This window comes from Engraulis encrasicolus, chromosome 9 (genome assembly GCF_034702125.1).
Source record: "Engraulis encrasicolus isolate BLACKSEA-1 chromosome 9, IST_EnEncr_1.0, whole genome shotgun sequence".
In the NCBI taxonomy this organism is placed as follows: domain Eukaryota; kingdom Metazoa; phylum Chordata; class Actinopteri; order Clupeiformes; family Engraulidae; genus Engraulis; species Engraulis encrasicolus.
This window is the reverse complement of record NC_085865.1, coordinates 53,024,936-53,039,190: the sequence shown is the minus strand read 5'-3', so window position 1 is coordinate 53,039,190 and position 14,255 is coordinate 53,024,936. Positions and strand designations below refer to the sequence as shown.

The window sequence follows — 14,255 nt, the reverse complement described above, 5'->3', positions numbered from 1 at the left end:
TTAAATGTATAAACTTTATAAAATTTATATACGAATATTACATTTCAAGTTGTAAACTTCATATAAACTTAATATAGGAATTCTGTAAAATCCAACTACGGAACATGTACGGAACATACGTGTGATGGAGTGACCATCACTAGGGTTGTGGGTGTGTTCTGACTAACATGCCAACAAGCCTGGCTCTTTGGTGTAGCGGTCAGAGCCCCGGTTTACTACCCAAGAAGGTCTGGGTTCAAGTCCCAGCTGGGCAACTCTACTCCCCTTCGCTGTCAGAAGTGGGATGGTACCGTGAGGCCATCGGAAGCGTACCCATGGTGTGTGAGCCGTAATTCCATGTGAGGGACCCCCAGGATTGGTTACCCCCGTGTGAGGGACCTCAGTGATAGGTGAAGCATTGATGATGGGGCACATTGGATGGGAGAAGCATGATGGGCAGTTGCGTGAGGGACACCATGAGTGTGTGAAGCGCACGCGTGCGCTTCCCGAAGGGGAGGCAATGTGATGGAGTGACCATCACTAGGGTTGTGGGTGTGTTCTGACTAACATGCCAACGAGCCTGGCTCTTTGGTGTAGCGGTCAGAGTCCCACACGTAAATTGAATAAGACTTCAATATGATTTTAACATAAAACGTGCATTATTTCTATAGGAATATAGTAGTTTTCTCCTATGTTTTAGTCAATATAATATAGTATTATGCATTGTTGGCATGTCAAACTCTTATAAGAATTTATACTGCATGCAGTCATGTTATATGGCATGCGTATAAGTTCCATATAGTATTTCTTTTCGAAAAGGGGCCATAATCGACTATCATGATAGACATATATTAGAAAACGTATAAGTGACTCTTGCAAATCTGGCACATTTTTTCTATACGATTTCATGTAAGGAACATGCATGTTTGCAGTATATGAATCATATAATTCTTTTTCATATGGGTAGACAAACTGTGCGTGCGTGTGTGGGTGCGTGAGTGCGTGCAAGCGTTTGTGTGTGTGTACCATTTTTCATGGTCTCCCTTAAGTGTCTTCTGGGACCTGCCGATCAGTCAGGCCAGTGTAGTGTGTGTGTGTGTGTGTGTGTGTGCGTGTGCGTGTGTGCGTGTGTGTGTGTGTGGAGGGAGAGAGACATGGGGCAGGAAGAGGGAGCCAGTTCATCTGAAGAATAGCCCACATGTCAATAATGGGAGACGTATGAAGCAGTGCTGAATGGAGTGAAGTTGGCTCATCCACGATTGATGTCTGAGTGACGCTTGGCTGTGGACATACTGGCTGAACTCTTTATCGAAGTCCCTCTTATCCCTGGCCCGCACACAAGCAGAGCCGGTTTTATTAATAGGCAGACAAGGCAATTGCCTAGGGCCCCACCAAAACTATCCACTGTAGGGGGGCCCAATAGTCAATCCCACTATGATAAATAGCTGCACAAATAATTCAAGAGGGTACCATGTCTATATTTCGCCTAGGGCCCCCATATGGGTAGAACAGCCACTGCTCACGGGAAACTGTATGTGTCACATCTGTAGAGAAACTGTGAGGGAGATTATTTCAGGCGGTGGGATACCATGTGTATTGATCAGGGGGAAATGACAAGATTATTGGCATGGAACTTTATGGCCCCTGGTCACCAGAGTCTTTTGCTGTCATTCTTTTGAATTTAGTGGACTCGTTTTACAGGGGGGGAGAGGGGGGGAGCATACACACTGAGAAGTATTTGACCTGTAACTAACAGACTTCTCTTCCTGACACTACTGGCTGCAGTGGGTTCGCATGTTCAAGACTGGCAGCAGCAGCTCAGTTACACAATACAAGCTGGAATTAGTGGTTAAACAGTTGCACACAAGGCCCCAGGACAAAACACTGATAGCCCCCCCCCCTCCCCCATATGGCCTGCAAAGGATAGAGCCCCTACTATAAATATGGGAAGGCCCTGGGCCCAGGGGCAAATGCCCTGTCTGGATGGAATATCACAAATATCAACATATTTATATATTTATATATAACATATGTATACATTGCTGGTGCCTCCAATCAAGTAAAAAGCATTTTCAGTCAAGAATTATATAGCTCTTGGCAACTCCTTAAAAAACACAGCGGAATATGTTGACAGATGTCCGCCTGTTTGGCATGTTGAAAAGCTTGAAGAATGATACCATGTGCATACCAACAAGCAAACAAAACTTAAGCTTCAGGCAAAACGTTTACATGAACCAAGTGTGTCATTTCATTTTAAGGTGTGATTGCTTTTATGGGCATGTAATTATGTAAGTGTAGGTGTGTAGCATCTCTGGGGAAAAGTAAATCAGAGAAAGGGAAGTCAGTGAGGATCTACAGAAGCGGTTTCATTTCCTGTTTCCTGCAGGAAGTCATAAACAGGCAAAAAACAAATAATGAAAAATGTCCACGTTTACATGACGTTTTTAATTCCAAATTAATAATTCGAATTTACATTGAACTTTCATTTAATTCCGAATTGTGAAGTGTTTACATGGCGTTTTCAAAGCGGAATTAAGCTTCATTCAGAATTAAATTGAGTTAATTCTGAATTAAATGTCTCATGTAAACATGGCCAATGACTTCTTGTGGTACAACAAAGAACTCTCTCTCTCTCTCTCTCTCTCTCTCTCTCTCTCTCTCTCTCCCTCTCTCTCTCTCTCTCTCTCTCTCCCTTTGAAATGTCTATTTTATTTACGTTCTCTATCTCCCCCCTCTCTCCCTCTCAGTATAGTCCCACTTGTCAAAACTTGAATTCCTTTTCTTTTGGGACTTTTGATTGAAAGCCATGTGTGATAATTGAAAACAAAATTTGGCAACCTGACTCAGCCCCTTGTATTTTTACAGGTCGGGACCTTTGTCAGGTGCAGGGTACCGCAGCACTCTATCTAATATCTAACAAACCCTTCTGAAACTAAAAGGCAAACAGCTCCCACCCAGACAGACAAGCCTCTGGCCTCCGCAGCACTGAGTATAGAAGGGGGTTTGTCCAATAAAAGTGTCTCGTAGACAGAACAATACATTTAACCATAATCACTTAAAAAGGTTAAGACTTCCCACCGGTGAGCAAGCAATAATATTAGATGTCTGTCTGCTTGCCCCCCCCTCTCCTCATGTAAGTAAATCAAGACCCAGCAAAACTCCAGCGGTGATGAAATACGCCACTGATTGTTTTATGTGGACAGGGAGGGAGAGATCGGTAACAATAGACACAGGAAACGTTACAATGAAAGGGACAGAGTGAGAGGGTTAGGCACTGGCGGATTTAGCAGAACAAATTTAAAGGTGCACTACTTCCCACCGCCATCAAAATCTAATTCATTATGACTGGGAAAATTGCACTTGTCATACATGAAAAGGCGGATCTTCTCCATGTTTGCCATTTTGACGTTTTTAAGCTGGAAACTTTACTGCACATTGGTCACACTAGTAAATATTGGTTTATTACTAAATTACATTATTATTACATTATACTTAGCTGATGTTTGTATCCAAAGCGACTTACACTTATTTAGGTTCAGGTTATTTGTTACAGGCCCTGGAGCAATGTGGGGTTAGGTGCCTTGCTCAAGGGTGTTTCAGCCATGGATGAAGGTGCTGGTAAGGGTGGGGTTTGAACCTGCAACCTTCTGATCTAAAGGCCAGTGCTCTAACCACAGAGCCATGGCTGCCCCATGTTACTAGTAAATATTAATGAAAATATGAAATGTGAGAATAGGCAGCACAGTTGCAATGGGCAGCATAGTTGTAATGCCTACTCTGGCCACCATCCTACATACTGCGTCTTTAAAGGGAACAAAGCTGTGCAAACAACTGCATTGTCACTAAACAGCATTATCACCAAACTGCATTGTAACCATGCTAAGCCCATTCCAATGACACTGATTCAAAGGCAGGGCCACAATTACAATCATTCTCTATGGTACGAGGCTAGACCAACCGACCAGGCAAAAAAAAACAAAAATCAATTTCTGCCAGTAGGGTTGGTCTAGTTTACTAGGCTACCAGTATTTGAAAGGGACTGTGTGCTGTTGGGATGGTCCTGATGCTGACATGAAGCATTGTAAAGCAGTGTAAAGTAGATGGAGACGAATGCTGAAGTAGAAATGAATGTTGAAAGTTCAGAAAGTACTGCACACAGGTTACTGTTCTTCTTTATTTTATTTCTTGGAGTGATTCACCCAGTGACCCAGAAATAGCGAACCTGATGATGCAATGAGCAAAATGTGTTGTTCGCTCCAGTTCGCTCGCACTGTCATCCTTGATCAAGTTGTCCTGCCTCACACCTGCACCTGTATCACTGAACGCTTGTGCACAAGGGCCTTCTTGAACTCTAGAAATGACTATTATTGACCACATGATGTCATGTAACCGCATGTCATGGGCAGTGCATTTGGTCATAGTGCTGCTGCTACACTGTTGCCATAGCTCCAGTCAAATAGCATAAAAGGGACAGTCATGGTAGGCTATAATGGTTAAGGAGTTGGACTATAGATCACAGGGTTGCAGGTTCAATCCCCACCCTTGAATCTTCATAAAAGTAAGAGTATGCACATCCCACCTCTCTGAGGCCAGGTGCAGGACAAAGGCGCGTCTGACAGTGGAAAAGAGTAGAAGTCCACACACTGTGGCTCCGCTATGAAGATTTATTCAAGTCATACAACGTTTCGACCCAACAGGGTCTTCATGAAGACCCTGTTGGGTCGAAACGTTGTATGACCTGAATAAATCTTCAAAGCTGAGCCACAGTGTGCGGACTTCTACTCTTTTCCTCAATCTCCACCCTTACCCATCCCTTCCTCCATCCGCGGCTGAAGTGATTTTGGATAAAAGCATCAGCTAAGGGTAAGGTAAGGTAAGGTAATGCTGGTACTGTTCCCACTGATCCATTCTAACAGCATTGAAGGGACAGTGTGTGGTTCTTGTGGTGCTGATGCTGCTCCTGCCACTGCCATGGAGACGGCTTATAGGGAAGAGAGAGAAGGATGCAGATGAGGAAGTGGAAGTGGACATTATTGATGGCCAAGTTGTTGGCTGGACAAGTCTGGTCCGAGGCACTGATGTGGGGGGTTGGGTGTGTATATGTGTCTCTGTGTGTGTGTGTGTGTGTGTGTGTGTGTGTGTGTGTGTGTGTGTGTGTGTGTGTGTGTGTGTGTGTGTCTGTGTGTGTGTGTGTGCGCGTGTGCGTGTGCGCGTGTGTGTTCGCGCGCGCACGTGTGTGTGTTTGTGCGCGCGCATGTGTGTGTGTGTGTGTGTTAGGGCTTGTCAGAGCCTTGCAGCCTCAGCATGAACTGAACCGGAGTCACCCGGCCCACTTACTGTATGGCACACTTTCCTGCAAGCTGGTCCTTTCACCCAGCACACTCACCCACCCGCAGCCTGCCCAACCGCATCACGTCACTCTCAGCTCTGCGTTCTGTTCTTTTTTGTGTGTGTTTTTTGTGATTACCCGACATTTCTTTTCTTCTCTTTCTCTGACCAACACCCCTCACGCACCCACCCTGACACACACATACACACTCACGCACACACGCACACATACACACACACACACACACACACACACACACATACACACTCACGCACACATACACACACACACAAGCGTACCTTCCCCGTCGCTGCCAGCTAGTGCGGGCTGCCAGATCGCTTTAATAATAATGATAATAACCATGCCAAGCCACGCGTCGGCAGCGTAATAATGCAGCTTCCGTTTTTATTGGTAATGTGTCTCTGAATCTTTTAGTGTCGTTATCGAGCACACATGGACCAAAGCCGAACGCCATCATCCACCACGCCTGTCCATCACAACCCACCAGGGAAGCTGCCAGGGGTGGCAAAAGGGGTCAGGTGTCCCGGGCCCGGAAAGGGGGGGCAGAAATATGGGTCCCCATTACTATGTATTGAGTGGGAGGGTTTTCAAATGACTTTGTCCTGGGCCCCACCAAAATTGCTAGCGGCCCTGTGCTGTCCACCATGCATCGCCACCATCCATTCCGCTCGGAAAATAACCGATCAATAGTGAATAGCAAATTAAGTAATAGCATTTTTGTTTGTCGATGCATATTATGGCACAGTTAACAACCCCGATGGATCGGGCGGCGTGGCTCCACAGGAAGATCAATCAGCATGCGGAAGCAGGTTCGGGAAACGGGTCAGTTGTCCCGGGCCCAGGGAGAGAGGCGCTCCACAACTGGGACCCCATTACATAGTGTATATTTAGAGGGGGGCCCTTTCAGCTTTCAGTCCTCGGCCCAACAAAAGATGTCAAGGGCCCTGGTGGTGAGGGATATGGATAGGACTAGGTAGGCGTCTGGCTTTGACAACATAATTGGCTATCAGAGATGGAGGACTAAGTGTGTCGGAACAATACCGTGCTACACAAGAAAGGCCAGGCCTCTGAAAGACTGCTCCAGACATTGGGGTCTACATGTGTCTGAACTCTGGCCCCATGCTGGGCCTTTATGCAGGACTGATGAGGGGCTATTGTGGGCTCTGTTCTCCAGGACAGGCTCCATCGGAGCACATCCGATATCACTTTTGGGAAGTACACAAGTGTTTTTCCCCCCTGAATCTGAAGTCTGAAAATACATATGCTCAGTTTCGAATGTAGCCCCCCCACCCCCCTAAAAAAACAGAATAGCTCCCTGAATCTGCCCAACAGGCTTGGCGGTGGAAATAACCACCATTACTGTTAGTATTGTATAGTACTAAATATCAGACATGGAGCATTGACAAGTGGGAGACAGAGAATGATGACTTAATGAAAGCATGAAAAAAAATGTATCATGGATGTTGAGAAAAAAAGAATTGTCAGGCCTTTTTGAGGTTGACCTTTTGGGGTTGAGTTGACCTTGCTGGGGTTTTCCCATGTTTTACAGGACATTTGATTCTGCTGATGTGCTGATGAACCTGAAAGAGACAGAAAAGGACGGATGTGACAGAACACAGAGCGGGGAGTCGATGTAATACTTTCAGATGGGTTATGACAAACGCGTGCCAGTTGGAGTTAAAATGTTTCTTCCCCCCCAGTCAATGTCTGCTGAGTGTAGCAGCTGGCAGCCCTTAGGGCTTTCTGAAATAAGATAAATGAAATGGCTTTTCGATTGCAATTTGGAACAAATATCCATCAGGCCGTTTGGAAATTGCAAAAAAAATACTATGCATATTTGGCTGTTTTGAGGAGGTCAGAGAGGAGGGGAAAATGAGAGTGGAAAAGTCTGTAGCTGTGTAGCCAAACTGATAGGCCTAAGCTACATCTAAATGTATCAGTAGGCATAGCCTAATCAAATTGCATTTCCAGTCAAGTTAAAAGTGTAAGGAAAACTCCATGTCCCAGCAAGCCAATCAAAACCAACATAAATCTACAGGGAATGATTCAGCCTGTGGTCATGATTGAAGCAATGAGCTAATCGCATGAGGTAGGCTAGGTAGGCCTATATCAGTTCAGGGAATTCCTCTGCTCCTGTGGTTCCTGGTAGTGACAGGTTAATATATCCTCAGTGCGCAAAAGGCGAAGGCAGAATGGTCAACAACATCGTTTACTAAATTCTGAAGCAAATATTGGGAAATAGTTTTGTTGTTATGTGGATTAATTCCGGAACGTCACGCACATAAATATGCAATTTCATCGTTGATGTAGGCTATACCATAATTGCCCCTTTCTACCACGGAGCCTGAGTGGTGTTTTGAGGTTAAATGAAATAGGTTGTGGACACGCGGCGGTACAGCTGTGGTCCTGGTCGATTGGCTGCAGTCGAGTCTTGGCAGGCACGAGGGAGGATGAATCAATAAACGTTAGAGTCGAGTGGTTCCGCGCGCGAGCAAAGATTCGGAACATATCACACATCCGACAGCGCGCGGGGAAAGGGGGTGGGTGTGTGTGAGTGAAACTCTGGTTCTCCGACTGACTCCAAGGGCTCCCCTCAAACTGACAGCCAAGCTTTACACAGGGACACCATGTCTATACCAGAAACTGACAGCCACGGCGGCTGCCAGTGAACGGCAGACAAAAGCGCTTTGAGACCCAGGAATCTTTCCCCCCTTCATCTTCTCCGTTGGACCAGTTTGTGGTGCACGAACGTCGAATAGTATCTTTTCACCCGGAAAGTCTGGACTCTGAGGGATGCGCGTGGAGATGTCAGCCATACGGGTTTTGTGCGGGCTGAGCATCCTTGCCGCACACGCCTATAGCGCGAGAGTTGTAAGCGGTAAGACATTTTAATCTAAAGTTACACAGTAGCCTAAACTTGAGGGAAAAGTTTATTAGACAGTCCAATATTGTGAATACATTATCATGCATTACTTGTCTGGTGTTGGTTATGGTAGATGATCAGCATAATAATGAGCAGCGGAACGACTTGTTAATTGACAATTTATTAATCCAGTTTTATGCTTTTCAGTTTTGTGTTTGTGTAGATGGCAAAATTGTTCACGCTAATTTGACCTACTTGATAATGATCTTAATACAATAATAATAGTATTTATAATAACAATAATAACATAAAATAATAATAATAATAATAATAATAATAATAATAATAAGAAGAAGAAGTATCTAATAATAATATTAATAAAAATAACAACAACAATAATAATAATAATAATAAAAACATCATAAGAATGATCATATACATGAATGATGATCAGAGAGAGTTGTCCTCCTTTAATAGAGCTTATTTACTGGCATTTACTTTATTGCTGAGAAAACGTTAAGTGAACTTTTATACCATATAATTATTACACCATTTTTGCTCATACAATTTGAAATGTACTTAATATGTGGGTGTACATATATGCGTGTGTGTGTGTGTGTGTGTGTGTGTGTGTGTGTGTGTGTGTGTGTGTGTGTGTGTGTGTGTGCGTGTCTTGTGCCATAGTGTGTGCCTGCGTGTGTGCATGCGTGTGTGTATGTGTGTGTGTGAGAAGAGAGAGAGGGGGGGGGGGGCAGAATGTGTAGATGTTTATGTGCGTGCGTGTATGTTTGTGTGTGGATCTGCATGTTTGTGTTTCATGGAAGAGCAAGGGGATCTCTGTTGATTCAACCATGAAATCTCCAAAGACTTTGTGCATGAGTTAGTGTATTGAAAGACAGTGTGTAAGTATGGACAAGATTATTTAGATTAAAGATATTTTAACTTTTTTGAAGAGTGCCTTGGATGCCTCATCTTCAGTTCATCCTTTTTTTTAAACCAAAGAGCCCCTTCAGCCTACACCTCAGTATTAACACTGCAGCCATCCAAACCTCTTTTGATTTAAGTATGGACAAGACCTCAGATCAGCCAAGCACACTAAAAGACATCCCTTTACATGAGGATCTTTAGAAGATCTCTAAAAGACATCTCTGTACAAAGGCTCCGGCAGACAAAAGGGAATCTGATTGATGGGGTCAAAAGTTTAAAACGAGCCAAAATGGATCAGAAGCTATTCAGCTACCTGAGCATCTTTAAGTGAGATGGAACGAGAAGCACACAGGAAGGAAGAAAGGAAGGAAGGAAGGAAGGAAGAAAGAAAAAAAAGGGGAGATAGAGGAAAGAAAAAGTGGGAAGTTGGTGCGGAAACTGCTGAGTCCAATACCCCCTCCACCCCTCCACCATTCCTTCCTCCACCCCCCCCCCCCCCCCACTGCGAAACCCGTCCCATTACTGGACTCAAAGTGATGATAGTGCAGATCTGGACCAGGCAATTATTTAAAGTACCTCCTGGGCAGAGAGCTAATGTTATTATTAGACTTTTAACAGAGTGTGGTATTAATCACAGATATTATTCTCAATGTGCTGGGCCGGTTTATGGGGTGACTCTTGCCTCTATACCATCTCCAGTGCTTACTGTACAGAACACTGTAGGTATAGCCAGATATGGACAGGTATGGCGCAAAAATGCTGCGCTAAGTCCAACTCGATCATACATGGAAATGACCGGGAAGATGAAGCGTATTGAGGGTTACGTTTTATGGCCAGAGAGACTGAGCTCATCAGCTCCACGTCTGACCAGTAGACTGGGGTTGGCATGATTCCTTCCTGTAAACCACAGTGCAGTGTGTGTGTGTGTGTGTGTGTGTGTGTGTGTGTGTGTGTGTGTGTGTGTGTGCCTGCGTGCCTGCGTGCATGCGTGTGCATTCCTGTAACCACCGTGCGATTTGCGTGCATGTGTGTGCGTGCATGTGTTTGTGTGTGTGTATTTGGAAGGTTTTTTGGAAGGTTTTTGGGGGAGTTTGATATCCCCACCTCTGCTGAATAATCTTAAAATATGAACAACCCCCCACCCCCCTCCCCCCCTACTTCATTGCTAAACTGCTTCTCCACTCAGAAGTCCTGTTGAAATGGTCTCTATGAGGGGATAACCAAAAGGCCTCAAACTTCAGAAATTGTTGTATTGAATGTCCCATGAATCAGTGTTCTTTGCTTTGTATTGTAAAAGAGTGCACTCAAAAAATGGGGCACATTATAAGTGTGTGATTGCACTGTGTGTATATTCAGTTAAATGAATGAAGATCGGAAGGTCTTCCATCCACAGATCTTGGCAAAACCTCTTTGCATAGACTTTAATGCTTTCTTCCTTCTTGTTTTTTTTTACAGTTAGCTAATAATCATGCAACTCACTGCAAAGTACTGCATTTTTGGAATATGCAATTTTACAAATGGTTGGATTGTTGGAGTTCAGTGTGTGTGATGAACTGATTGTGATGGGCAGCTTCTTAAAATAGCTCCAGAAATGTGTACCAGTTCATTGCTGTGGTTTGGTTTGGTGGAGGAAATGGAAGCAGATAAAGGTGCAGTGTGTAGGATTATGGCCAGAGTAGGTATTGCAGCTATTTTGCCTATTGCAAAATTATGATTTCATGAGTATTTACTATGTAATAAACTAATATGACCGATGTACTGTACATTTTGCGCCAAAAATGTCTAATTATAGAAATTCAAAATGGCGGACATGGAGAAGATTCACCTTTTCATGCATGAAAAGTGCCATTTTTCCAGTCATAATGAATGCTTAGAATTTGATGCTGCCAGGTGTTCGTGAAAAATGAAACATTTGTGAGTGGCCAGCATGAGTTCTGGAAATAAAAAATATTACATGGTGCATCTTTAAAGGCTCACAGAGGAAGTCAATTAGTGTGTGATTTTATGTGCTCTCCTGTGTCTGGTAAGCTTTCACATATCTGGCAGAAATTTTCACAATAAGACTGAAGAAGCAGACAACAAGCGATTAGGGGGAAGTGGGAAAACATTGTACGAGCAGCTGTGGTCTTGGATGTATGTGTGCTTGCTGGTGATGTGTGCGTTTGGTAAACCTTACAGGTACGCACTTATGGGCAGGGATGCCAACGTATTTGCTGGAATATGGGGTTTTCAGATGACTTCATCCCAGGCCCTGCCAAAGCTGGCAGTGGCCCTGCGTATGGGGCTCAAATTTATACACTAAAATATGAAAACGAGACGAGAGGTGATTGTGTTCTGCACAGGAGTGTGAAAAAAATCCAAATTGTGTGTGCATGTGTGCGTGCGTGCGTGCGTGTGTGTGTGTGTGCGCGCGCGCCTGTGTGTGTGTGTGTGTGTGTGTGTGTGTCTGTGTGTGTGTGTGGTTGTGGTTGTGTAATAGATGTGCTCATGTTAGTACATGGGACAAGATGTGTGCAAGCCATGATGTCTTCCTTAACCCCCCCCCCTGTGTGGAGTTCCTTGGGGTCAGATGAACTTGGGAGCAGAAGCTCTTTGCCCAGACAGTATAGGAATGTACAGCCTCAGAGCACCAGACGTCATGCCCGGTTTATTGTCTCATCTATCTGCATTTACTAATTAGTAGAGTTCTTGGACCCAAGAAGCAGGATTAATGAATGCAGTGCCTCCACTTCAGCGCATGAGGGAACTAAATTGAAAATTATGCCTCTAAGTTTCAACTCTTGGCAGCTGTATTCCAACTTATCATGTCTTGCAAATATTGCAATTCAATTTGTTGCAGTGCTCACACAGTGCAGGATATTAAACAACTTGGACATAATTACAGATGTAATTGATGTAATAAATACAGATGTCAGGGTGGCAAAGTAGCAGGCTGGGATACAGCTGGTAAAGACATCAAGTGCTGCTGTGAAGTTTGAGTGCCGAATTTGAGTTAAATGTCATTTCTCAGAACTAGCCCCCACACTGTATGTCTACCCCCACTCATTTCCTGTCATTCTCTACCGCTCTATCCAATTAACCAGGCCAATACATGACTGAAACTGGAAAGATGTGACAACATTTCAGAATATATTTGAATGTATATGTGTATCACATTACTTTTCACCGATGCTTTGATTAGAGGAAACCTTACGAGCTGATTATTTATGTATGTGGCTCTGGGAGGTCAATCTTTTCATGCAGGCCAACTCTGCTATAAGATTGCCAACTTTTCACAACGGGATAAACTAATCACACGCGCGCATGCTCACACACTCACACGCGCACGCACACATACACACACACACACACACACACACACACACACACACACACACACACACACACACACACACACACACACACACACACACACACACACACACACACACACACACACACTTAACCCTTTGTGTGCCTGTCTCTCTCCTTTACACAGGCCAGACGGTGTGCCAAGGCGGTCCGGAGCAGCCGTGCTACAAGATTGCTTACTTTCGCGATATGACGAGTCGCGTAGCCTTCTGGGAGGCGCGGCAGGCCTGCGAGATGGACGGCGGCACCCTGCTGAGCATAGAGGGCGCCAGCGAGCAAAGACACATCGAGAGACTGCTGCAGGAGCTGTCCAGGTGGGAAACTTGTGTGGCAGAACAAAAAGAAAGAGGGAAAGAAACAGAGAGAGAGAGAAAGAGAGAGAGAGAGAGAGAGAGAGAGAGAGAGAGAGAGAGAGAGAGAGAGAGAGAGAGAGAGAGAGAGAGAGAGAAATTGAGAGGCTGCTACGGGAGCTCTCTTGGGCGCCGTGTTTCCCACCAATGTTGTTATGTGGCGCTACGAAGCAGCAGTGGCCTAATGGTTAGGGAGGTGGTCTTCAGATCAGAGGGTTGCAGGTCTGAATCCCACCCTTACCTCTTCCTACACCTCCATCCATGACTGAAGTGCCCTTGAGCAAGGCACCTACCAGTAACCCCACATTGCATAAAAGTGTCAGCTATGTGTAAGGTAATGTAAAAAATATGTGTTATGGGTGTTTCTCTCATGACATGTACGTGCAACTGTTGATCTGTCCTTTTTCCATCTTCAGCTCCAGTTCGGGATCGTCTGGCATTGCTGATGGAGACTTCTGGATCGGCTTGACGCGGGCGGATGGGGACGGAACACAAGAGCATGCATCCTTTACTTCCTGTCCGGACCTGTACCGCTGGACTGATGGGAGCGTGTCAGAGTTCAGGTGAGAGGACGAGGGGGCGGCAGTGCTGGGGAGATAAGGAGGGAGAGTGGAGGAGGAGGACAGGTGAGAGGACGAGGGGGCGGCAGTGCTGGGGAGATAAGGAGGGAGAGTGGAAGAGGAGGACAGGGGAGGATGAGGGAGAACAGGGGAGCCGAGAGGGGAGGACAAACAGATCAGTTGTCCTGGGACCACATTCCATTGATTTCATGTAATAGCAGGCAAGGCAAGGCAAGGCGGTTTTATTTGTATAGCGAATTTCATATACAAATGCATTTCAATGTGCTTTACAAAAACAAAGAAATCAATGTTTAACAAGAAAAGATATACAGATCAAATCACAAGGCATGTCAAGTGAAATAAAAAAAGGAAGGCATGAAATGGCAAGAAAAGGAGTAAAATATAAAAATCAAGAAATAAAGAATTAAAATTACAGGGGCCAAAGCTGTCCGCGGCCCTGGGGGAGCGTATTGGTGTTCAGGTGGGATAAGGAAGTGGGGGTTGAGGAGGGAGTTCAGGTACTGCTAGACTGATGAGACCGTTTTAAAGTACAAGTGACAGTGGCAGGAATGGGAGAGATTGGGGGGGGGGGATGCTATGATTTTAGAATAAAATAAATTGAAAATAAATTGAAATGTTCAATGCTAAGATTTCAGAGAGTATCATGATGAAGTATGACGCATATGACCCACCTCTAAGGCATTGTGTTGCTCAGTCAGTAATTAGTGATTTACATTAGACCCTGTTACCCGCATTTACATCGTCTGCCTCTGCTGTGTGTGTGTGTCTCCAAGGAACTGGTATTTTGATGAGCCGTCGTGTGGCGGGGAGGCGTGTGTGGTGATGTACCACCAGCCCACGGCTCAGCATGGCCT

At 44.9% G+C, this 14,255-nt stretch overlaps 1 protein-coding gene across 1 annotated transcript in view; it reads left to right on the top strand.

Moving 5' to 3' along the window:
• The first annotated feature begins 8,114 nt into the window (after positions 1 to 8,114).
• The window catches only part of chodl (chondrolectin), a 20,183-nt gene continuing 14,042 nt past the window's right edge, over positions 8,115 to 14,255 (top strand). The window contains exons 1-4 of the mRNA XM_063206253.1: positions 8,115 to 8,207; positions 12,598 to 12,784; positions 13,237 to 13,383; positions 14,175 to 14,255. The exon at positions 14,175 to 14,255 is cut by the window's right edge and continues 77 nt beyond it. Coding sequence (XP_063062323.1) covers positions 8,123 to 8,207; positions 12,598 to 12,784; positions 13,237 to 13,383; positions 14,175 to 14,255 — 500 coding nt within the window. The 5' untranslated portion in view covers positions 8,115 to 8,122. The remainder of the gene's footprint in view (positions 8,208 to 12,597; positions 12,785 to 13,236; positions 13,384 to 14,174) is intronic.